Source organism: Trachurus japonicus, chromosome 23 (genome assembly GCF_045865225.1).
Source record: "Trachurus japonicus isolate A0001 chromosome 23, Traja_1.0".
NCBI classification, from domain to species: Eukaryota; Metazoa; Chordata; class Actinopteri; order Carangiformes; family Carangidae; genus Trachurus; species Trachurus japonicus.
The window spans coordinates 25,720,931-25,747,852 of NC_140929.1; the positions used below are offsets into that span (position 1 = coordinate 25,720,931).

General features: G+C 43.0%; 1 protein-coding gene and 1 long non-coding RNA gene across 5 annotated transcripts in view; one reads left to right on the forward strand and one right to left on the reverse strand.

Moving 5' to 3' along the window:
- gramd4a (GRAM domain containing 4a) overlaps positions 1-26,922 on the forward strand; it is a 173,840-nt gene that overhangs the window by 10,388 nt on the left and 136,530 nt on the right. For all 4 annotated transcript variants that reach the window (XM_085768623.1, XM_085768621.1, XM_085768624.1 and 1 more), the window contains exon 2: positions 6,871-7,084. In XM_085768623.1, coding sequence (XP_085624749.1) covers positions 6,871-7,084 — 214 coding nt within the window. The remainder of the gene's footprint in view (positions 1-6,870; positions 7,085-26,922) is intronic.
- On the reverse strand, positions 719-1,664 carry LOC146963124 (uncharacterized). Its single transcript, XR_015035045.1, has 3 exons — positions 1,604-1,664; positions 1,390-1,478; positions 719-861 (listed from the first exon to the last, which is right to left on the reverse strand). It is a non-coding gene; the product is annotated as an uncharacterized LOC146963124 (long non-coding RNA).

Below are 26,922 nucleotides of genomic sequence, written 5' to 3' on the forward strand. Positions count from 1 at the left end.
CTGAGTTACAGGGGGTCTCGGCGTAGCAGTGCATGTCCATATAACGGTTGCAAATGGATACCAACTATCTTTGTCCAAAAAGACACACCAAAAAAACATCCAAATACCTCCATGCTGCTCGTATGTAATGTCCGTCTTGTATTGAAGCCCCGAAAAGCTCCTCTTCCTGGTCCGTCCAAATTTGACGAACCGGGAAGAGGAGCTTCTGCTACAAACAAGCTTGAAATATAGACTTATTTAATTTTTTTCAGAACAATTTCTCATTTTGGGGCGAAATTTTGGGTGAAGTATTCCATTAACCATATGACGCATTTGGGAATGCTGTATTCAGAGTTCAGTATACAGTACAGTCTTGCAAAATATGTGCATTTAAAGTTTAACATGCAACATTTTTTCAACCTTTGTCAAACACAAAAACACACACACACATGATACTTTTCAACAGAGGAGACAACAATCTTAATCTCAGTCCACTGTGCAAACTAAATTGCCTGTTGAAACATTTTTCTTCTAATCTTGAACTTTCAAAAACAAAAATCTACATTGGCAGAGATGTGGGCAAATGCCATCCTTGAATCAGTCTTCATCAAGCTTATTCAAAAGCTTGTTTTTCAGGAGCTGTGCCTTGGATGACAACCTCCACCCATCCAAAGTGCATTGGAGCGTGGGTAGCTCAGGTTCAGACAGTCCAAATAACAGAGCACAGGCAATCGCAGTGTCCCCCAAACCACTGAGAACCCCCACACCTTCAATCAGGATGCCGATGTCCTCTGGATCATCTCCAGGCTCTGCACCCTCCTGTATGACGTACACTCCCATCACAGATTGCTCCATTGAAGTCTTGGCCTCCGTGTTTGCGCTCTATGGAGTAAAATATGACAATAAATACATTTGATATGAGTCTAGACAAAGTGTGGAAATAGGCTTCAACCACAGCAAAAACACTGCATAAACGTTAATTTTATGAAAAAAATTAAGAATTGAGCTCTAATTTATGCTTTCAAAGTAACAGTACTTAGCATCAAACAACAGATGTCATTTATGTTTGAGGGATGTAAAATGATAATGTTACACAACAAACAGGCTCAATTCTGGCCAGGATTTGTACTAAATATATTAAAATGGTTAATAATATTGTTTTAGGACATTTAAAACATACATTCAGCCAATTATATCTCTAGTTTTCAACCTTGCAGAAATATGAGAAATAGCAGATGATGAAAAACAAGGGCAAAGCAAAATGTACTTATATACAGGGTTAGTTATACAGGGTATCACGTTTTAATATGCAATATTTACCACCCTTTGCTTCAAATTTAACACATCCAACAAGTAAGTATGTGCTTTCTCTGACTGGCTACTTTGTCACACCTCGTGCATGTAACTCACCATATATTCTTTCACGAATTTCTCATGGTCTGCGTTCAGGTAGACGCAAGGACTTGAGGATGCATGCTCGTCTTGTATGTAGTGTCATCCTGAAAAAAAAGGGAACCCATTTTAACAATATTCTGCATTTTAGGCAGCAGTTCCAAAAAGAAACTCCACAGTATTAACGGACTCTCTGAACTTTTGCACAACTTTTGAACAATTAAATACAAACCTTGGAAATGGCCACCATAGTTCTAATTTTTTCCTGTGCCGCTCCACCTTTCCCTCGAAAGAGCTCCATCATGCGTGGAGAGTGTCGGTCGAGCTAAGCAAAGAATGTTGATAGCAGAGGTACAATTGATATGCATATGAATTCGTTGTCGATCTGAAAAACATCAACAATACACTTGTCATTATTACTACTGTAGCTGTACCGTCATGATATTCAGTGTTTCCCCCAGAAAATTTGTTAGTTAAGGTGGTGTCTGACCGTCTGACCTGTCGACGGGGGGGGGGGGGGGGGTAGAGCGCGGAGATCTGTCGACGGGGGGGGGGGCGGATCGATCGACGGGGGGGGGGGACGCACCGCGCCGTACCGTATTAAAGTTTCGCTTTCAACACGCGCTGCTGTTATGCGTGCGCGCTTCTCTGTGGTGTGTATGTGTGTGAGAGGATGCGGCCATCGTCCGACGGGGGGGGGGGGCTTGCGGCGGCGGCGAATATCGCTACATTTTTTTTTTTTTTAAGATGTTAGTTTAGGCGGCAGCTCTTTGTTGTTAAGGCGGCCGCCTTAACAGGAAAGCGCTGCGGGAAACCCTGATATTATGGGTGGAAGGAAAAAAATCGATTCACAATACTATCACAATAGTATCAGCTGTCTGTCTGAGGACAGAGAACAGGTAGGAAGACAGAGACAAGGGAGGAGGATAGAGAAAAGGAAGGAGGACAGAGACGAGGGAGGAGGAGAGAGAAAAGGAAGGAAGACAGAGACGACGGAGGAGCAGACAGAATGATAATCATAATGATGATGTAGTTTATAATGTTTAAGTAATTACCTACTACTCTCTCTGGCGACACAAGACTTGCACTGCCACATACACGTCACTGAAAGAAAAGAAAGAAAATCAAAAACATTAACAAATGATAAATGAATACACACAGACAAAAATATTAACAACTTACCATGTATTTTTGAGGTTCACAAATCTCAGGGCATGGGGACACTCCTTTATTTTGGGATGTATTTCTGGTAAAAAGAGAAATTGTTTAAAAAAGGTTAATACAACATAATGTTTCTATAGTGAATAATCTATAGATATAATCTATAGCAAGTATTAGGCTACAATACTTGCAGTTACATACATTTAAGACATGACATGTCTTCATCGAGATGACACATAGCCTAAGTTACTGCACCACAGCTTTCATAGCATCATCGTTTTAAACAGATTTAGACCGTTTGCTACCTGCCTGCTCTTTGCTGAAAAATGACGAGACATCACAAACGCCGGTAGTCAAGCAGCGCTGTAACTGTGTGTGGCTATGACTACATCCTGGCAGGTCACACGCTGTTTAACCAGAGCACACAACCGAGGCGAGCACGAGCACACGCGTACACACGCGCACACACACACACACGTGCACACACACACACACGCACGCACACGCACACACACACACACACACACACACACACACACACACACGGACGAACGGACATCAGCTAACATGCTAAACGGACTCAGAAACCATAAACATGATGCGCTTTTTTCCCCTCTTCTTTACTCGTTTTTGTTAGCCATAGCAAGTTAGCATTAACTGAGAAAAACGAGTGACTAAAATATGTCTCACAAATGTCTAATGTGTACAATACATCACTCACGCTGTTTAATTCAATACACTCTTGTATATATACATCTAAATTACTTACCAATAGCACTTGTGGCAAACGTCCATCAAACTTTCCACTCTGACTTTTTTTTCTTCTTTTGAAATTTCTCTGCATCCGGTGGGTGTGGCGCATGCGCAGTAGCTATCCCTATCAGAGTCATTGATTTGAAGGACCTCAGTCTCATTGGACTGAAATGAATGAATCTAATTCATCTGACTTTTCCTTGATTCATGTTAAACCAACAAGAACAAATCATTTAATGAACATAAACATGATTCATTCATTTAATGTGAACATATTTCTAGTTTGTTAATCAAACACATGCCCTGGGTCAGTTTTTTGAGTGTGTCTTGACAAGAGGAGAGAAGTGTTTATTAACCTGCCATGTTTCCACTCACCTCTCAGGGAGGGAAAGATCAACCCACAAGTCACTTACTTCTGTAATTTCCACTTCTTTGTGCACCTGCAGGTGGGCCAAGTACACGTAATATAGTATTTGTTTCTAGAATTTAAAATCTGGGAAATCTTTCATTGCTTTTATGCACATTTATCAGTCTAGCCTGTGGGTATATTTCTCTTTGCACCATTTACATTTTCCTGCTTCCGTCTTTTCCTTCCACTGAAGTGCATTGTACTGTGGATGTACAACGAGAAGCAAGACAAATGGAATTTGGACTATATTTACACAGATAATTAAAGCAGAAGTGAGTGATATATTTGTGTTAATATAAGTCTTAAATAGTTATATCTTCCGACAGCAATCACTTACATAGACTGTTTGGTCTGAAACACGGGTCTGTCAGTCACTCTGCTCTGCTCTGAGCCGAGGAGAAAACATTTACCGTATCCTACAGTTTTTATCCAATGAGGAGAGAGAACGGCATGCAGGGCTGTGTGTGCAGCCAAGGGACGCCGTGAATGTGGTGACGAAGGGACGAGGACTGTTATGGTGCGTTCAAGGAAACTCGTATTTTTCCGACCGTGAAGTCGTACCAGTTCGATCTGGTGCGAGTTCACCGGTCGGAAGTTACGAGTGGCCGTTATAGTGACTTTCACAGGTAAAACAGGTCGGAAAAACACGAGTGGGTTGCCTGGAACGCTACAAAGTCGTAAGTTGTGACTTGAAGCTGTAATTTACGATTTCAAAAGCCTGCCTGGAACGCAGCATTAGCGAAAACGACCGGACCACTTACTTCTGCTTTAATGCTCTCTTCAACTGATGAGGGCACACCGTGTTGTTGAAAAATGCAAGTAAAATATGATATCGGCCCAAGCATGTTCCCTTGGAAATGTACGTATGTCATGTGTTTCTGATCTGCTTGTTAAATCTAATGATCTAATAATCCAGGAATCAGCATACCATATTGTATCACTATGATTTATTAGCCCCCGACTGTTTTATGGAAAAGTCAAATACACAGTAGTTTTATTATCAGAAGAAGCTACTTGTCTTGACTTGACTTTTATAGAAGTTAAGTGAGCGAGCTTAGGTAAACCAGCAGTAAGACAATAAGCCTGTCACACAATGAGCTTATCCGTTTGTCAATCATTCATAAAAGAAAAGAAACAAAAAAAACGGTCCGACAGCTTGTCAGTCGATAACCATCTTGGCAGCGTGACAGTCAGTCATTCAGTCACACAGATGAAGTTATCCCTGAGGATTAGATCAAGAAGAAACTACGTTTAATCCCTTCCCGAATGACAAACCGCAGCAGTCAAAAACAACAGCAGTCAAATTTACTACACATTCTCTGGCTCCACGCTTAGCTGCCGAAAAAGGATGATGGATCGCTGAGAGAATTTTTTTGACGTACCGCATTCAGTCTTAGGAATGACCTTGTAGAGTACTACAGGGGGATTCCCACTTTTTTGTTTCATTCAGTCAGCACTTCTCATTCAAAGAAAGGCCTTGGACATGGTGGCTAGAAAATCACCACTTCGGGTTCAAGAAAGAAACGTGTCAATGAGAGACTAGGATATGCCGATAGCCGCTTCACATCTGTTGCGTTTAAAAATAAATTTAAAAAAATCGATGCCTATCATCATCTAACACACTTGTACTGTAGTTGGCTTGTATCGGCTGACTTTCAGTCCGCATTAATGAGGTCAAAAATCTTTTGTGTTCTGTGTTTCCACCATTGACATTAGTTTTACTGCAGTGTCAGCCACTGCTACTGAATGCAGAGGACACGCTGCAGCAGCCTGACTCCGGTGCCTTTGCGTGCGATGACATAACAAGCCCCCACTGATCTATCTGTCATCATTACATCTCAGCCCCCTCGATACCCAAACACAACCATCAAGCATTTTAAAAAACCTCTCACCAGCCGCTGCCGCTGCCCCTGCTATGAAAATCAAATCAATAAATGAGGTCAGTAGATCTGCTCTCAACTGTTTTTAGCAGAGGAGTGAGAGGATGTGGTTGTCATGGGTATAACAGGGTTAGTGCTTCTGTCTTCCTGTGTAGGCCTGAAGGGGAGAGCAAATCACACGCAGTGACAAGGTTATAGCATCTATAGCATTAAAGGTTAGAGGTTTCCTGGTGTCAGGCCATATGTCACCTTTGGGAAAATGTATTGTGGGCACAGAAGGGGAATTAAGAAGGGTGTAGGAAGTTTGTATTACTTTGAGATGCATACTGAAAAACCATTGCACCTACAGTCCTTTAAAAAAAAAACCCCAAATGTCATCACGTCGCATCACTAGAATTCAATGTCTATGTAGAACTATTACTTCTGAAGTGAGTCAGTGAGATGAATATTATTTTTTGCATGAAACCATTAGAGATTGCTGTGGTGATTTAAAAGAGTTGTATCTTTTGTTGTTGGCAATCATAACTATGCTTCATTAAAATGTTGTACAGATGAATGCACTATATCCACATTCAGAAAATTGTGCATTGTGTCTGGTTGAGGTCTTTGATTCTCCCAGCTGTACGACATGGTGAAATGCAGTTGGGTTTTCATTTTCGCTACCTCTGTAATTGGTGTTGATGGAACCTTTGATGCAACACTAACCCCTTCAACTCTTTAAGAAGTCAAATGGGATTGCTGTTGTTGGCATTTTGTAACAGTTTCATAACACAGAGGTCAAACACTCACTGTCACTCCTTGTTAGATCTCTCTGAGATCTGTCTGACCCCAAAACTAGAACAAAACACTGTGGATTTGATTTGGTTGTCTGGAAATGACAAGATACTGCATTGCCTGCCCCAAATATTTGACACCCCCGATTAAAAGAAAAGGTTCCCATTTCCCTTTTTAAAGATAGGAAAGACTTTTACCTGTTGGGAAAGCAGAAAAGTGTCCCCAGAGATACCCCTGATTCATGCATGAAACCCACATTTGCATAGCTTGTCACACCCTGTCAGACTCTTGGAAGCAGTTCATTTCAAAATGTAAGGAGATGCCATGAACTTGTCTTGACTCATCATGAATCTATTTCCACCATGACAACAAAAGCTAACAGAGCTACACAGTTACATAAGCTCTTAGAAACTCCTGCAGGTTTGACTGTGTTAAAACCATTATAAAACTTTTCCACATATTCTGTCAGAAAATTTTCCATGTTGCCACTGTATACCAATTGTCTTTTTTTGTCCCTTCCAGGGTTGCCGTCCGCCATGCTAAGGTAAAGCCCAGGTGCGCGGTGTTGACCATGCTAAAGCGCCTGGACAAAATCCGCTTCCGGGGCCCCAGGACGAGAGACGATTTCACGGATCTGGCCGAGTCACCGCCCGCCTCCGACAACGAATGTAGCGATGACGTGCAGCTGAAGCCCAAGGCAGCTCTGCGAGACACAGAGGACCTCCTGCGAGACCCTGTGAGTGCTTGCCACACATTTAGGAAAGAATGTTTGGACCTCTGGTCACATTTGCAGTTGATCATGTTTCATGGAGGGAGCAGGAAGTGATTTGTTTCATTTCATTTCATTCCCTTTTGCTTTTTCTATTTCATTTATCAGTTCTTCCCTTATTCCTCTTTTTTTCTGTTTCTTTTAAGTTCTGTTGCCCCACCTTCATTCATATGGCTCTCTATCTTCCCTGGATAGACAGATATCTTGTTCTTGTCATAAACATACACATGATCCTGCACTGGCTAGGATGAGCACACATTTTTTTTAAGATACTAATGAATTATTCCATCTGAAAAGATTCTCTGACCGGGGCGGCATTTAGCTCACTGGGTAGAGCTGCCGCCCCATGTTGGGGCTCAGTCCTCGGTGCAGACGGCCCTGGTTCGAGTCCCGCGTTGGACGGCCCTTTCCTGCGTGTCATTCCCCCACTCTCTGCCTCCCCATTTCCTGTGTCTCTCTCGACTGCACTATCAATTAAAGGCAATAAAAGCCCAAAAAATATACTTAAAAAAAAAAAAAAAAAAAAAAAGATTCTCTGACCTCAGTGTCAGACACTCGCATAATTTCCTGAATAACAAGAGAAAAAGGGTGGGAGATTGTGCAGCGGCCTCTGTTTCACCTTTCTGATTTAGTTTTGGCGTCATTAACAAGATTAAAGACCGGGTAAACCAAGAATAAATATGTGTTTTAAGTTTATAATACCACAGGAAAATATATTATTAACCACTCTGTAAAATTTGGAGGACTAAGAAAGTCGTTAAGTATATAAAATTCTGCATCAAAGTTGTCAATAAATGAGCAGTTTTCTCTGGTTCCGGACGGTGGGGGCGTGTCGCGATATGGTCGTGCTGCAGGCAAAGAGACCACGCCCCATGGCAGCAGAGCTGGACTTCACTGACTGTCTCTGATACACACCCTAAACGTGACCTCAAACACACTCCACCACACACCCCAGTCCTCAGCACTGACACAGCTGATAAACCTTCAGGAAATATTTCTTACCTTCACTCTTGGTGTCTAAAACAGTTGCAGCAGCAGCAGCAGTCATCCAGCTGCAACAGGTTATAATCCACCATGCTGCTCTGTTTACATCTCGTTACCGGTCAGCGTCTTTCATCCATTTGCATTGTGTGAAAAAAATAAATAAAGTTTTTAGCTAACGTTAGCTTAGCTTTAGCTTCAAGTGTCCTGACAGGAGAAGCAGTAGCAGAGACAGTGAATTATCTCTGGACCTGGTACTGAGTCCAGACCCGGTCCAGACCGCCCGGCGCCGTGACACCGCGTCCGAGCTGAGCAGCAGCCGTGTCCCGGTGGGAGGAGACCGGGGGAAACAACTCGGTGGAGCCGGGATCAGAAACAGACCAGGGGAAACAACATGGTGAAGCCAGGAGGCTACGGCTGCTACCGCGGCTAAAAACTTTTTTTCTCTTTCACACAATGCAAACGGAGGAAACGGGCAGACCGCGAGTAACGATCAAAACGGGTATTGATCGGTGGATTATTAACTGGATGACTGCTGCTGCTGCCTGTTTTAGACACCAGAGTGAAGGTAAGAAATGGTTTGATCAGCTGTGTGTCCGCTCGGACGTGTGGTGGACTGAGACCACGAGGCGTTTTTTTTTACGGTGTTTTCCGTCCGTGATTTCTGTACAGTATGGCTGGTCTCCCCCCGTGTGTCTGGTTGTTTGGGGGGAGAGGAGGCTGTTTGGTCGGACAGTGTGTTAATGAGGGAGACTCTGGTCGAAAGACGGTGTTGTTGTTGCTGCTGCTGCTGCTGCTGTGTGTCTGTGTGTGTGTAACGTTAACGTTGTGAGGGGTGTGTGACCGGGGGAGTCAGCCTCTCTCCCCGCGGTGACGGCTGTTTATCACGGTGTGAATACGTTAACATTAGCACTGTAAACTCGTTGTATGAAGGAACAAGACAGTAGTGGTCTCCCCTGGTGTGAACATGAGCTACGTTTAGTTAGCTGGCTGTTTCACGTGTTTCAGCTAGACTGAAGAGCAAGTGGGACGGAAAACCTCTGAAGTCAGTTGGCTGAATATGTAGAGCAGAGCAGGGGGTGGGTTTATGTAAGTATGACCGCTTTACGTAAAGCGGTCATCGATTTAAGCCCGCCCATTCTAAACCTGCACACAGAACAGTCTCTGAGGCCTAGCTCCTCAAGGAAATGATGAATGGGAAAAATATTTTTTACATGTTTTGAGGGACACATTTAAGGCCTAATTAATATGATAAGAAGAAAAATACTGAATTTGGTTTACCCGGTCTTTAATTAATGATCGGACCATAAGTTTCACTTTTACCACGCACTGCTGTTATGCATGTGCGCTTCTCTGTGTCTGTGAGACAATGCCAATATGGAGCAGCTATGCAGAGATGAACGGTACAATCGTCCGGCGGGGGGGGGTCTTTTGTGGCCACGAATAAATAAATGTGTGGGAAACACTGATATACAGGGTATCAGCGGATCCTTAAAAAGTCTTAAAGGGATAGTTCAACATTTTGGCAAATTGGCCCATTGCCATAATCGCTATAGTCATAGCAGTAGGTTCATTACCTTTAATTGTAGGTGTAAGCTATTTTCAGTAAGGCGGAGCGCAGCAGCTGGCTGCTCAGAGCTACGCTATGGAGGCTAACGGAATTTCTTGGTTTCCCTCATTAAACTCATCAAATTCAACATCCCAAAACTCCACAGCGCTTTTGTAGACAAGTTGTGAGCTGCACAACCACCACGCTATGAGATAATGACGGAACGATACGAAACGGAGCCGTTTTCGAGGTAAATACAGGGTAAATACGGAGACTGCTTGCTGAAAAACTGTCCCTGAACGCAACGCGCATCAGCGGTTTTGTATGAATTTACCTCGAAAACGGCTCCGTTTCGTATCGTTCCGTCATTATCTCATAGCGTGGTGGTTGTGCAGCTCACAACTTGTCTACAAAAGTGCTGTGGAGTTTTGGGATTTTGTATTTGATGAGTTTAATGAGGGAAACCAAGAAATTCCGTTAGCCTCCATAGCGTAGCTCTGAGCAGCCAGCTGCTGCGCTCCGCTGTACTAAAAATAGCTTACACCTACAATTAAAGGTAACGAACCTACTGCTATGACTATAGCAATTATGGCAATGGGCCAATTTGCCAAAATGTTGAACTATCCCTTTAAAGTCTGGACTTCCGGTTTGATGAGGTAGAGAGCAGACGTGCGAGCAGGGAGCTCCAGCCGAACTTTTCATTTACTTTTCAAGTCTACCAGTTTTACAGTGCTTCTCCTAGGGCTGACTCGTGCATTACTTTTTTTTTATGTGGGAAAGAGTATTGTGACGTAATGAGCTCTTCAAACTCTAATCCTCAACCGTCAGTAACAACTCGGGCAGCTAGCATTTCAGCTAAGCTAGCTAGCATGGCCGCCACCGCTCCAGCTTCCAGACCCGGGGGGCATAAGCGCCGACAGCGGAGGCCACTCCGACCCAGTCACCATGATCGACCTCGAGGCTCTTTTCAGCAAACAACGTGATAGCTTCAAAGCTGACATGGCTATCCTGATTCAACAATCAACTGAATCTCTGAAGCAGTCAGTGGATTCACTAGGTCAGCAGGTGACGTCATTTAACAACCGCCTCACCAATACTGAAGTTGTGGTGAGTGAAAACTTCGAAAAAATCACAGAGATGGAAGCTGCTGTTAAGACCTTACAATCCCAAGCCACGGTGCTCCTGGAACGAGTGGACGACCTCGAGAACCGGTCCAGGCACTCTAATTTGCGGATTATCAACATACCCAAAGGAAGCGAGAGAGACCAAGACCCGACGAAGTTTGTTTCCAACCTGCTGATGGCGGTGACGGGGCCCGACGTTTTCGACAGCCCTCCCGAGATAGAGAGAGCTCACCGCTCCCTCGGCCCCAGACCAGGTGATGCCGGCGCGGGGAAACCAAGAGCCTTCATCGTCAAATTCCTCCGCTTCCAAGAGAAAGAGCAAGTCCTCCGATGGGCCAGACAACACAAGATGGATTACCGCGGCTCCGAGCTGCGAGTGTATCCAGACGGGCTGCATTCAATGCCATCAAACACTCTCTCTACGTGAAAGGAATCAAATTCCGCCTGCTGCATCCTGCCTGTCTCCAGGTCTCGTTCCGAAATGAGAACTTTTACTTTGACTCTCCACAAAAAGCCCAGGATTTTTACAACGAGTGCATTGCTCCCACTGGTTAGTGGACTTATTGAGGATGCTGGCTTTATCTGGACCCAGTGCACGGTAAAGTTTGGACGTTTATAAACGATCAGGTATGGAACAGATGCGCCAGTAAAACTTTGTACTTTAATGTATCCAAGCTATTATTCATCCGAATAACATGATGTGGCACTGGCACCATATCAGTCAGTTCTGTAATTGAAATATATATATTTTTTTCTTCTCTTTTTTCCCCCTGAAAGTTATTATTAGACTAACTTTTTTTATTGTAAATCTACATTTTTATTTTCTTTTTTTGTTTTTGTTTGATATGGACAAGATGTAATTCCAAGGGGCTACATAGGTTATTCCTTTGTAATTTGAATGCTGATATGGGTGTATTACTGCCCCCAGCTATAGCTTCTTATTTTGCGCCACATTGTAGACAGATTTGCACATACAGGAGCCCTATCTGCTCAGTGAGTGTTTAGTTCACAGATTTATGTCACATGGAAGTAACAGAGTCTATGGAGTCCCGCTGCTTCTCGTTCTTAGGACAAGCGTAGGGAGGTCTAGGTGTGTTTATTTGTTCCCTGTTCTAAGGGTTTTTGTTTTGGGGTACTGGGGTGGGGGATCCTACAAATTTGCTTTTATTTCTATTTTTGTTTGTGCGTTTGTAACACTACGTCCTTCTACAAAGCAGTGTTTTTTCCTACCATATACTTACAAATTTGTTTATGGCTAATACTACAAAAAAAGGGGTATCTTGTCTGAGATTTGTCTCTTGGAATGTTAAAGGGATCAATGGCCCAGTAAAAAGGGGTAGAGTATTTTCCCACTTAAAACATCTTAAAACAGAAATTGCTTTTTTACAGGAGACAAATTTGATCGCTAAGGATCACCATAGGTTAAAGGCTTCATGGGTTGGCCAAAGTTTCCACTCCAATTTTAGTAGCAAAGCAAGGGGTACAGCGATTTTGATACATAAAAAAATACAGTTTTACCCAACAAACGTCATAGCTGACCACCAAGGCCGGCTTGTTATAGTCTCAGGCTCCCTTATTAATGTACCTGTTGCTCTTGTTAATCTCTATGCACCCAATTGGGATGATGAGGCATTTATTAGGAAAGTAACCTCACTTTTACCAGACTTAACTTCCCACCACTTAATCTTAGGAGGCGACCTTAACTGTACTATAAACCCTTTGCTAGACAAATCCTGCCCACGGCAGGATTCCCCTTCTAAAGTTGCCAAAGCAATTTCAACGTTTATGGATCAAATAGGAGGTTTGGATCCATGGCGCTTTCTCTATCCTGATAAAAAACTATTTTCTTTTTACTCTCAGGTCAATAAAACATTCTCAAGAATTGATTACTTTTACATTGATAATTATTTTCTTCCTGCTGTCGATAACATAGAATACTCAACGATAGTGGTATCTGACCATGCTCCAGTGCTACTCGACCTTTCGTTTACACTTTTACAAAAGACACGCCCTCCATGGAGGCTGAATTGTACATTGCTAAACGATGATGACTTTTGCCAAACAATCTCCAAAGTAATCGATGATTTTCTTGTTACCAACAAGTCTAATCTCATATCCCCATCTTTACTGTGGGAGACATTAAAGGTGGTAGTCCGAGGAGAGATTATATCTTATTCTGCAAGACTGAATAAACTCAAAAAACAAAAACAGGAACAACTCATGGAAAGCATAACAGAATTGGACAGAAAATGATCAACATCTCCATCCCCTGAATTAGACAAAGAGAGACAAAACCTTCAAATGGACTATAACTTGCTGTCAACACAAGAAACTGAAAAATTACTCTTACGTTCACGTGGATTTCTTTACGAGCTCGGTGAGAAGGCAGGACACCATCTGTCACGCCTAATAAAAAGCCAATCAGTATCCCAGCAAATTAAACAGATTAGAACTCCTTCAGGTGAACTTACAGTAGTGCCATCCGTCATAAATGAAACCTTTAAAACATTTTACTCTGAACTATACACTTCACAAACCCCAACTGACAAAACAAACATGATGAGCTTCCTGGATAACCTAAATTTCCCACCCATTTCTTCTACTCAGAAGAGCGAAATGGATCGACCCTTAGAATTTCGTGAAATAGCAAACTCAATTAAACTAATGCAAAGTGGCAGGGACCCTGGCCCAGATGGTTACCCTATAGAGTTTTTTAAAAAATTTGCTGATAAATGAATCCCTCTCCTCTTAGACATATTCAATGACTCTCTGGACCGGGGTGCTCTGCCTCAAACTCTCACCGAGGCATCAATAACCTTATTATTAAAGCCGGGTAAAGAAGATTCTGATTGTAGCTCTTACCGTCCTATCTCCCTTTTAAATGCCGATTATAAGATTTTAGCTAAGGCACTGGCCTTACGACTTGAATCAATTATGCCGAGCATCATTTCACCCGACCAAACCGGGTTTATGAAAAACCGACACTCTTTTTCCAACGTCCGCCGCCTCCTCGACCTTTTCTCTCCCGCATCCAGGGAGACACCAGAAGTGGTGGTCTCCCTGGATGCGGAGAAGGCTTTCGATAGGGTGGAGTGGAGTTATCTGTTGGAGGTCTTAAAGAGGTTCTGCATTGGGTCTAAGTCCTGGATCTCACTTTTATACTCTTCCCCTAAAGCGTCCGTAAGTACTAATGGGATGAAATCCCAATATTTCACACTCAACAGAGGAACCCGCCAAGGGTGCCCTCTGAGTCCACTATTGTTTGCTGTGGCAATCGAACCTTTATCTATCGCACTTAAATCGGCCAATTTTAGTAAAGGAATCCACAGATGTGGTTTAGAACATACACTTTCCTTGTATGCGGACGATTTACTATTGTTTATTTCTGATCCAGTAACCACCATCCCCAAGATAATTGAATTGCTTAACAGCTTTGGAGCATTTTCCGGTTATAAGTTGAACTTCTCAAAAAGCGAATGTTTTCCTGTAAATAACTTAGCCCTTGGGATCCCCGATGTGTATTTCCCGTTTAAAGTGTCTAAAAGCAGCTTTAAATATTTAGGTGTGCATATCTGCCGCAAGATGTCAGATCTCTACAAGAACAACTTTTCACCCCTAATCGACAAGCTTAAATCAGATCTGGAAAGATGGTGTAATTTGCATATAACTATAGCAGGCAGGGTAAATTGCATCAAAATGGACGTGCTTCCACATTTTTTGTATCTTTTCCAATGCTTGCCGATCTTTTTACCCAATTCCTTTTTTCGTGCTATAAATAAGCGAATTTCATCTTTTATATGGAAAGGCAAGACCGCCAGGATAAGAAGAGAGTTTTTACCAAGGCATAAGTCCGTTGGTGGTTTGTCACTCCCTGATCTAAGACTCTACTATTGGGCAGCTAACATAAGCAAAATGACTCTCTGGATTCGTGAACCTGAATTAATCTGGTGTAACCTAGAAGCTAAATCCTGTTCTACATCACTCCTAGCTCTACTTACATCAAAATTACCTTTTCAATCATCCTAATATACATGTAACCCAATTGTCGTCTCCACCCTTAAAATTTGGTTCCAATTTAGATGTACTTTTGGACTCAAAGGATTGTCTAATCACAGCCCCATACATAATAATCATCTCTTCCTCCCTCCCAACATTGATAATGCCTTTTCTCTATGGCAGCGCTCAGGCCTTGTCAGGCTAAGTGATCTATATATTAGCAATGTCTTCGCTAGCTTCAGCGAATTATGTGAAAAATTTAACCTTCCCAAGTCTCACCTATTCCGATACTTCCAGGTTCGTAACTTTGTTAAATCCAATAGAACCTGTTTCCCCAATATCCCTCTTAACTCAGTAATTGAATCAATTTTGGACATTCCCACAAATCAGAAAGGCCTTATCTCATGTGTATCTCTCAAATGTACACCTTAATATCCCATCTCAAAGAGACATCTCTTGATAAAATCAAGAAAGCCTGGGAACAAGAACTTGGCAGGGTTATCGATGACGGTGACTGGGACTCAGCATTAATTCGTGTAAATAACAGTACATCTTGCTCCAGGCTTAATCTGATACAATTTAAGGTTGTCCATCGTATTTATTTTACCAATTCAAACTATCCAAAATTTATCCCAATGTCACAGACACATGCAATAGGTGTCACATGTCACCAGCAAATATGACCCACATGTTTTGGTCGTGTCCCCGTCTGCAAGTTTACTGGACGGCTGTTTTTAAACATCTTGCAGAGGCACTAAATATGAAATTGACACCCTGTCCAGAACTGGCTATTTTTGGAGTATTATCAGACCATCAAACAATAAGGAAAAAGTTTAAGGATAGTATCGCCTTTGCTTCTTTATTAGCACGTAGAAGAATTTTGTTGGAATGTAAGGCACCAGTTGCCCCCAAAGCTTCCCTGTGGCTTAAGGACCTCATGCTGTACTTAGATCTGGAGAAAATTAAATACGATCTGAGGGGGACACCTGGAAAATTTGATTCGGTTTGGGGCTGCATGATTAGTTACATAGCTAAATTAAAGACACTACAGGACAAGTGAAATGTTCACTTCTGACAACTGACTTTTGAATTTCCTTTTCCTCCTTGCTTCATCTCAACCCATTGAAAATATTACTTCTCAGTTTTGTGGTGTTTTTTTAATTTTTATTTTATCTTATTTTTATTACTCTTTCTTAATTGTCTGTGTACTTTTATATTTGCATGTCTGTTTATAGTAAGAAGGAAGGATGTGTGTTATTACTGATCTGTAACAAAATTTTGTAGGATTGGGGAGGGCTGGGGAAGGGAGGGAATAAGTGGTTGTTGTTTTTGAAAAAAGAAAAAATCCTTATTTTTCATTGTATGTACTTTTACCTGTCAAATGAATAAAAACATTAATAAAAAAAATATATATAAAAAAAAAAGTCTTAAAGTCTTAAATTCATGTATCTAAAATTAATTAATTAATTATTTTTTTCTTCATGCATGTCCGCGGTGCACCACTGCACGGACATGCCCCCCCCCCATAGCAGAAGAAACGGGTCCTTGAATGGCTGGTCCAGACCCCTACATTTAAAATATGACATTTGTTTTTGCTGTCCACTGAGTTCAGTTTAGGTTTCATTCACTCCAGCCATTCTTGCCTTGTTGCCTTACAATGATAGGAACCTCAGTCAGTACTCTGTGCTTTTTAAAAAAAATCTAAAACAAATGTTTCCTTCATGTTCTTCTCAGAGTAGCCTACACCCGAATGCTTCATTTATGTGTTAAAATCACACATTTTTGGTGACTTTTTCACCCCTTCTGACTTTTCAGGTACACAGTATGCATCTTCAGGTATCTGGCACGGCAGGTCTCTCTCTCTCTTTTTTTTTTTTTGAGCCCAGTCACTCACCTCATCTAGGCTACTGTGTTTATTGGTGATAAACGGGCATACTGCCTGTAATTACGGTAAAACCCGACCGGCTTGTTGAATCTCGGACCCAACACGGCCGGAGTCACAAGCATTAATGAATTAATTCACAACCTGACCGCGGTGTAAAAAAAAAAAAAAAAAAAAGGAAAAACAAAGCCAGCGGCAACACTGGTTTTGAGACAGTTAACAGTTAATCAAGTTGTTCATAAGCTGTGTGATGTGTGTGTGTGAGTGACTATGGCGGAGCGTGTCCTGCTGCAGATCAGTCACTCTGCTGTCCTGTGAGGTTAGTGGATAGTGGATGGAGTCGGATGCGCCCCCTACAGGATAAATAGCCCAATGTCGGGGGATCTTTTCAAATGGGGGAACATTTTCAAAATAAAACCAAGCATTTCATTTTATTTCTGAAGATATCGGCGACAATTGGCGAGTTTTGGCCGATTACCGATTATTCTCAAACGGGCTATAATTGGCCGATTTAATCGGCTCGCCGATAAATCGGTTGGGCCCTATACAGAACGGCTGGTGGAATAATTTTGCAACAGAATAAAAGAAGCTTGAGTCAAAAAACATGAGCATTCGCGAGAGAAAGGTGCAGAGAAGAGGCTGGCTGAAGTGATCCACAGTTGCAAAAATGAAAGAAAAAAATGAAAAATACAAAAAAACAATGAAAAAACATTGCAAGGAGTTGGCTGAAAGTGAAACGCTTAAAGGGGTAAAGTCACGTTGTGACTTGTTATTTGACACAAAGTGCAGCTTAACCAAATATTTTGTTATTGTGAAGTCATTTAAATGAATGTAATATTTATTTGATATAATGTAGGCTATAGCTTCATACATTTAAGACCACTATCTGCCAGCACCACAAATGGAATCTAATTCTGTGGGAAAAATAACTCGGGTGCTTCATCATTTTAGACCATGCAGACTTTTTTCTTTTTTTTTGCTCCAAGTCTTTTTATTTATATTTGTACATAGAAAGATAAAGTACAAAGTACATAAATTCAAAAGTATAAATGATCAGGAATAATACAAATATAAACAACAACCCCCACCCGCTCCAACGGAGCCCCATCCCTGCAACAATATTACTGCACCATTCGACAATCTTGTATTGAGTTGGTATGCAACCACTTGTATTACATGCATCACATACATATCAGACCATGCAGACTTTTTTGACCCCCATTCTTAGGGTGTTTTCACACCTGCAGTGTTAGTGCGCACTAAATTTAGATCGCACTAAATTTGGTCCAGTTTGGGTCAGTGTGAAAGCACATCGCACTCTAATGCACCAAAACTAGTGCGGCCTGAGGAGGTGGTCTCAGTTCGGCTCCAGCCGAACTCTGGTGCGCACTAGTTGATGTGTGAAAGCAACCGCACTCTGGTGCGACCCAACTGCCAGGCGAACTCAACAAGTTTGAGCTAAAAGGGCTCCCGTAGTCGTTGACAACGGGTTAACGCAGCGGGGAGACCGCCCGGTGCTCCGGTCCTACGGAGCTCTGTCCCCACAAACGAAGCAGCAGCAGCGGGGCAGCCGGTCGGTGCGTGTCCGCTGAGTCGCTCAGACACCGGACAGGTCAGCAGGTCCGTCCCTTGTGTCCGCGGAGCAGCTGATTACCAAGCAGCAGAGGTCCGCCCGTGTTTAACGTTTAACCAGGAACTAACGGGACCGAGCTGGATGAACGCAACCGGAAACCAGCCGGAAGTACCAAACAGAGTTATACATGCAAACAATATAGAAATAAATGACCAGAGCTACTAACCCCTACTTGAGTCTCCATCATGAAACTTTTATCAATCAGCGGTTCCAGATTTCAACCGGTAGTCATGGAGACATGACGCTCTCCAAGTTTGGTCCCGAGTGACAAAAAGCAGGTGTGAAAGCAACCGCACTAACTGAAAAATGAAACAATGTATCATTTTAACATTTGGTGCGCACTAGGGTGCGCACTAAACATGTGTGAAAACACCCTTAAAAGAATAGGAATCGAGAATCATTAGGAACCAGAATCGAAACATGGAATCGGAACCGAAATCGTTCAATAGATGGTATGCGTTTACGTCATGTTGCCCTCGGCAACGCCCCTTTTGTTCGGACTGAGTGGCAAAACAAACCTCCCTCATCCGCTGGCGGATAGCGGTGGACTCAAACTGGATAAGATATGTTATATCAAAACAAATTGATGTCAAAAGGAATCGACAACCAGCTCCACAAAACCGTCTGCTCCACAGACACTGACAATCCTGTAACCGTAGCAACACACAGTGTGACCGCGGTACCTGCAGAGTGACAGACAGGCTCACTGTTACTGTGAAGAGGGACCAGATTACTGTCGTCCTGACAGTGACTCCCGACACTTAAACCTGAGCTGCTTTTATTCTGAAAAACTCTGACCAGTCAAACTGTAGGATGTGCTAGAGGACTAATTTATCTGTCTAAACATCATAACTATGACAGCTGAAACTGTAAGCACAGCTGATCGATCGAAAAAAAATGACAGCTCCAGTGAATTTACTTTCCGTCATTAAGAACAGGTTCTTGAATGTAACTTGGTCAAAGTGAGACGTATCCTCAAGATTTTTAGCATTTCTGTTAGGTCATGCATGCTTTACATGCTGGCAAAGCTAGACATGTCAGACTTGTATGGGCTCGGAGAAAATCGCTTCGTTACTTGTGTCGTTTTTAACTCATTGAGTGCCGCGCTCCTTTCCAAAGTTTTAGTCAAGTGTACCGGCAAATTAGACCATATTTGACTTTTTATTTTAGAGCCATAGTGTATTCTATATTATTGCCACCAACACATACTGTAGCTCATTTGAAAGGTTTAACTTTATCCTTCAAATGGCCACAAACCGTTTGTTTCTACGTGCCTCCGTTCCTGAGAAAAGTCAAGCTAAACATGGCTGGGTTTCACCAAAATCCCTCCTTTTTTTCTAGAAAAGGAGATAGAGCGTCTTTTATGAAAGGTGCGCTGTTTGTGTCTGTCGCTCTTCTCACACTCGCATTTCTGGATCAAAGGGCTCGTATAAGATAAATATACACAACAATTGTTGTTCTATTCACAAAACCACCATCGGGGGCGGGGGGGGCGCCACTAAACAGCAATAACACAGACGCACCGTGCCGTGTCACAGCCTCTCGCCGCGGAACGTGAGGTTCTGCCGGCCACAGCGGCTCGCGAACACCGGTCCCGCCGGTGGTCGCGGTCCGTCTGTGGTACGGGTCGGTGGTGCCGGTCTGCTTTGGTCCAGAGACCATCAGATTTTACCGCGGGAGGACTTTGGGGAGGACACGGTGTTGCTCCAGATGAAGACCGGGCGGGACAGTGGGCTGAGAGCTTCCTGGTTCAGCTCCCAGCTGCTGCAGCCTCGCGGGTGAGAGCAGAGCAGCAGCGGAGCAGCTGCGCTGCATCTGCATGCAGAACTCCGTTTGCAGAAGCTGAGTTATGATAAAAACTTCCAGATCATGAGCTGTCATGTGACTTTGATCGTCATCTATTTCAGTTCTCCTCGTCGTAGAGTCCCCAAATTTACATATAATGTGTATTAAAGTGTCTATTTTCATAATTAAAAAAAAAAGCAAAAAACGAAAAATTTCGTTTTTGGCACTCAACGCATGGGAACGAAAAACGAGAAATTACGTGGTTGGCACTCAATGAGTTAAACTTTGCCGGCTTTGCCACTCAGTGGACGTTGCACAGCGACTTCCGAGTACCGTGACGTCACGTGCATACCCTCTATTTCAAATGATACCCAACCCTACCCACTGTGACATCTCTCATCATCTCTTTCTTCCTCCCACGCTAGATACTGTTTATATTTCATGAAATCTGCAGCTGTCTCGTCCTTGTGGCTGACTAAAACACCAGCACTGTCGTCATCATCATGCACAGGCACTGATAGGGAGATACCTGAGTTAGAAACACTTGATTAGTCACTTGATTGTATAATTTCCTGAATGAATGCTGCAGGGATCTTTCTCCCTTTCATTTTCATCTCCTTTGTCACATTGTTTCTCCTCAAACAGACGGCTGATTGAACTTTTTAAGTGTGTCTGTGGGTTTTCCTGCTCCACATACAAATCTGGCCAAATCCCGGCGGTAAAGGAGTGGTACTTAGAGGGAAATACATCATTAAACCTTTGTGGGATTAGTACTTCTGTGGTTATAAAGCTTTAATTGCAGTGATACAAAAACAGGCGGAAATTGCCAAAAATGGCCTCTGCATGAAGAGGTTAAGAGGCCTCACTGCACCTGCATAAAAGATAAAGTGTGGCTTTTTTTGATTGGTTTTAGAGCTCTTTCTACTCTAGTGAAGTAGCTGACTGTGGGTATGTTTAACATGTGTCTGTCTGTATTTGCATGTATGCACTTGAGCTTTCCGCTCTTTCCCAGTGCGTCTTCAAGCTGGTGGATTATCAGCCCACTGGGAAGGCATTGCCTACATCACAGCACTGATGAGTCACACTCTGAAGCCCCCAAAATAGACCAAGATAGCTCTTATTCCTGCTGGGAGACACTCACAAACACACAAGACATGCACGCTTTCTCCTGCAAAACATGCATTGCATTCATTGCGTAAGAGCTGCCGCCGCTTGGCGGAAATCTCATCTCCCCTGCAAAGTGTCCTTCGTAGGTCCCTAGTGACACGCTGGAGCCAACCCATATTGCAGTGATGTCAGAGGTCCAGACCTCACCTTCAGTACCTCATCTGTCAAAAAGAGGACAGAGCGTGCCCTTGGGCTGCCGAGTCCATGAACTGAGACTTTATGACAAACTAGGATGTGTTATCTATACAAAGCAGGTAGAATGTCAGAAGGCAGATAGTGCTCAGTCAACGCAGACAACTGTTTCGACCTCATTGGCTTCTCATCACTTTTCCTGCTTGATCCGGTGGCCTCCTCACTGTATCTGTCATACAGTACTTTGCCTTTGTATCCATTATTTAGTCACATAAAAAAATGAAGGTCACTTCATCAACATTAATCATGTAACATTCGATCTGCATGGTAGATTCACATCCAGTGTTGGGTATAGTTACTTTTGGAAAGTAGTTAGTTAGGTTACCACGTTACCATTAGAGGTCGACCGATAGTGGATTTTTAAATTCCGATATAATAACGATAGTTTGGAGCAGGAAAAAGCCGATAGCCGATTAATCGGCCGATACCCCCCCCCCCCCCACGAAAAAAAAAAAAAATCAATCAATTTTTTTTTATTTAATTTTTTTTTTTAAAATAATAATATATAGCTATTAGCTACTGTAAAACTAAAGGATGTGGGACACTGAATCATCCCCTGGACCCTGTGAGTGACGAACAGCCAAACTCCACGCGTGAGTTTGTTTACATCAGAACAGCTGTAGTGAGGACGTGACGCTGCAGGAGAGGAGACTGTAACTAAACAGGACACGTTAGCTCGTGGTGTGGTTACGCCGTACATTAACAGGTGACTGTTTCACTACAATTAGCCTACTGTGTGGAAAACCCATAGACTGTAAAAAGAAAAACCACGCTGTAATGATCGTGATCGAGTTGCAGACGAGTGTGTTTGGAGCTGACGGGAGGAGAGAAAAAAGAGAGCGAGACGCACGTAGCGGCCGTGATATGACGACCCCGGTCCCCGTCCCCGCTGAGGAGGAACTCTGCTGTTATGGAACAGGACCTAAACCAAGTCGAGTAGACCCATAGAGCCCAACTTTGTAGTGTAAAGAGCCATTATTGTGCGTCTGCCCCAACTCTGAAGCTGAAGCGGCGCTCTCTCTTCCTCCTTCCCGTCTTTCTCTAGCTGTCCTTTCAAAATAAAAGCACAAAAAGCCGGAGGGGAAAAAAAAACAAAAAACACTGACTCGTGAGCTGGTGGTGGTGAGATATTTAGCGCACACCACATTATCTATGCAGGAACCCTTATATGATTAAGAGAAAATACTACAGTGTTTCTCATTAAATAACAAGAGAGTTTCGTTCCAGTCAGCCCCTCCACCTGCCGCCTCTCTCTTACTGCGGTCGCACCGCACCTACAGTACCCTCACCTGGGTCACTTCTCTGCTGCTGCTGCTGCACGCTGTCTCTCTCTCTCTCCCATGCTCTGTGTGTGTGTGAAGAGCAGCCCCGCCCCTCAGTGATCAGAGAGACAGAGAGCGGCAGGGAAGAAGCAGTTTATGGCGCTGTGGAAAAAACTGCAGCCATCGGCCACTATCGGAGCCAAGTTCCGCTGATTCCGATAGTTTGTAAAACGTCCTATCGGCGCCGATTAATCGGCCAAAACGATTAATCGGTCGACCTCTAGTTACCATCAATTAAAAGTAATCAGTTACGTTACAGCGTTACCTATGAACGCGTTAGAGTACTCATGCGTTACCAAAAATTAAAAGCCTTTTGCAGCGCGCCTCGCACATGCTGCAACAACTGACAGACCGCCTCTTTTAAATGCACCTGACGAATAACATCAGTCATCCAACCAAATTAGCTCTACAGGATAACATTAACAGGAAAGACAGTCAAAAATATGCCACATAGCGTTTTTTTTTTTTTTTTTGATTCAGGAGTTGCCGTGAATCCCTCTCAGCGGCTTCACTGCTCGATCTGTCTGTCAATTTGAACGGAGGACTCACGTGTGGAGAGGAGGGAGGCTGGCGAGACGTGAACTTCCAACCTTGTGTGTAATAAAAGTTAAAAAAGCAGTTAAATGTAGTGGTATCACACTGCTGCTACGGCAGCTATGGAGTAGAGATCCGGGCTGGACCGGGGGAGAACTGAGCTGCCGCTCGCCGAGAGGGCGCTGCTGAAAGCAGCAAGCACTGAGAGCCGGCCCGGGCTGCTTGTTGCTGCTGGAGAAGCATGCCCGTACGTGGAGCTGATTTATGGGCCCTTTATTGGAAGTGGTTTTTGCGGTCGACAGAAGGTTATCACCAACGCAGTGTGCATTATACCGTTTTAGAACACGGCTCTCTTGAATACTCGATTCTGATTGGTCAATCACCAATATTCTGCGGTGTTTATTTCTCGATAGACCACCGCTGAGCGGACCGTTGCTAGGGACTCCATAGCAACGGCCGACTCTGCATGTCCGGTCACGGCCGCTGTTTTGCTGAGCCTCCTCCCGTTCGTGCATTTGAAGCCTTTGATAATCAATCAGTGGATCGATGGATTACCATACACGTTATGATGTATTTTGTGTAGTCGTACCTGTCATAAACAAGAGATTATGGGGTGCGTTTGTGTCGCGGAGCTACAGAGAGGAGAGGAGCTGTGACACGGTCAGAAGTTCTGATGCAAGTTTACTTTTCAGCCACGATGTGGAAATAACTTAGGAGCCTCCACTCTCCCTGTAACAGGTTACAAGTCGTTTATCTAACATCACTATTAGTCCGAAGCTATTTAATGACGGTAAAAATGAAACATAAAGTAAATATCCTGCATACTTTCTCTTTTCTGTGCTGCGCTGGTCAGAGCGGCGTCCCGAGCAACGGTCTAATTTTACATGAATAAAATCTCTTTTTATCATTATTTTGTGTTACATTATTGAATGATTTAGTTGTAGGCCGTGTTCTAAGCGGGATTCGCGTCGGGGTTCCATACAACCTGTCGGGGTTTATTTCTCCATAACAACCTCCGAACTATACATTATCCCTTACATGTTCTCGTCCTTTTCGCTGGCGAATTGAAACACACACACACGTAACTTAGGTCAGCAGGGCACAGACGCATCACAGCGCTGCGCCTCGGCTGACACATCCGCAGATTCCACAGTAGTCTACTGTCTGACAAAAAGCAGGCTGCAGTCGGGATTTTCCTTTCCTTATCCGGCGAAAAGTAACGGATTACTTTAAAAAAAAAAAAACTAAGTTACTGATTGCTCAATGCACGAAACTAACGCGTTACGTTACGCGTTACACGAAAAAAGTAATTACAGTACCCACAACACTGTTCACATCTACAGTACACTTTGAGAAACTCGACAATCTGGGGGCAAATTTAAAGGGATAGTTCAACATTTTGGCAAATTCCTTTTACGCCTATTGCCATAATTCCTATAGTCATAGGGTTAGATCATTAATCATTATTTTGAAATCACTCCACCCAGCAGCCGTGTCTGGAATGTAGTTCCGGCTGCATTTGCCTCAAAAACAACTCTGTCTCGTAATGTTACATTATTGAAATCTTGAAATCTTATTTCATAGCGTGATGAATGTGCAGTCTTCTCCACAAGAGTGTTTTGGAGTTGTTGGATTGTGTGTTTGATGAGGGACAAGGGACCTGTACCTTTCTCCTCCATTCTGTTCACTGAGCGGCTCGCGTCTCTGCCCCGCCGATCTCAAAACAACATGCACTGATAATTAAAGGCGATGAACCTAACCCTATGACTACAGGGATTATGGCAATAGGTAAATGTTGAACTATTATTATTTATTTTATTTTATTTTTCAGTCTGTTCATGTCTTTTTTTTCATCTTTTTTTATTAAACTTTCAGTTTCTAGTATTATTGAATATAACCCAATTGACATTACTGCCACTGAAATGGTCCCCTTTCAACAAGCATTTTTCGCGTCTCTAGGGTTCCCTTTAATGTACATCTGCTTGTACAGTAAACTGTTCTTGTTATTATATTTTTCTTCATAAAAAAATTTGAGCTAAAATCTGAATGCATAAGATATGCCTACAATCACTATGGTTCTGACTTTTGCTTTGCGGTAAGAGATGCCTGTTGTAAGTGTACCCGTAGGCTGAAAGTCTTTGTATTTATTTTAGTTTCACTCAGTGATTTGCCGTTTTTTGGTTGTGCAGATTTGACAAAAGTGTTCTCCCGATCCACTGTTGGCTGCAACAAAGAGTTTTTATCAGACAGTGTTTGTATGTGCATCATTTTTAAAAAGGTTGAGTATGGCAGGGTTAACAGGAAATCAGGTTGGGTAGGAAGTAGTGCTGCACGATTAATCTAATCGCAATCGCGATGTCACGCCGTGCGATTACGTAATCGCACGAAAGAGTGCGATTGGCGATTTAAAGTACATAAATGTGCGACCGCGTGAGCCTGTAAACGGGACTTTAACTCCTGTAGTGTGTGGAGCGGAGCCGCTAATGTGTGCAGCATAGCAGACTCCGTCAGTAGTCATGTGACCAGCTGGCAGACAGCGCTCCGTGTGCTGCAGGACCGTCTCCCCGTGATTACAGCAGGTGTGGAGCTTTAGCGTCACGGAGCGAACTCCTCCGCAACATGTGCAGTGCGTTTAAAAAACGAGGAGGTATATGCCTGTTGGGGCGAACGACCAGAAAGCTCCGGTGTTTGGTTTTCTTTTAACTGTCTTTTTTATTTATTTTTTATTTTTATTTTACGGTAACAGCCACACTCATTTGCCGTCTCCTCTCGTCTCCTCCGTTGTGTGTGTGTGTGCGCGTGTGTGTGTGTGTCTGTCTGTCTGTCTGTCTCTGTGTTACCTGTGTACCTGTGTGCTGTGAGAGGAGGGAGGGGGGAGAAAGGCATTGTAATAAATGATGGCATCGCAGTAGACTATGAAACTGCACAAAAAGTTACCTATTTTTATTTAATACAAAGATACTGTAAGGAAACACTTATTATTTGAGAAATACACTCCTAAAATATGGTTATTTCCTGTGCTGTGCTTGATAATCAAGCAAATAGACTCCTTACAGCATTAATTTACAATATCGTAATCGCAATCGCAAATCGCAAATCGCAATATTTTCCACCATAATCGCAATCGCACATTTTTATCAAATCGTGCAGCACTAGTAGGAAGAGTGGGGGAGGGTGTATGGTTTCACTGGCAGGGGAAAAAATAGTGAAAGTAGAACAGGCAGTTTAGATAATTTCATGTCTGACAAGTCGAGTAAAACTGCATTATCCATTCCACTGCCATCATTTCCTACCAGCAGCAGCACATGATTATCATCAACGTCTGCTTTCTTGTTTTTATGTTTTTTTCCTCAATTAATTGCCTAATGATTTGACAGCTTTGTAATATTACTGGACAGTCACAAAGTCTACTGATCTTTCTATCATCTTTCTATCTAAAACATCCTCTGTGGTACGCCAGATGCCTTTGTTAAAGGGATAGTTCACCCAAAATTCAAATTTCACAAATTTTCTACTCACTCTCATGTCGACTAAGGGTTGGGAGAAGTTTCAGAGTCATCCGTGCCTTTTTGGAGTTACAGGGGGGGTCCCGGGCAGCAGTGCATTGCCATATGATGGTCGCTCTGCCGGATTTGCACTG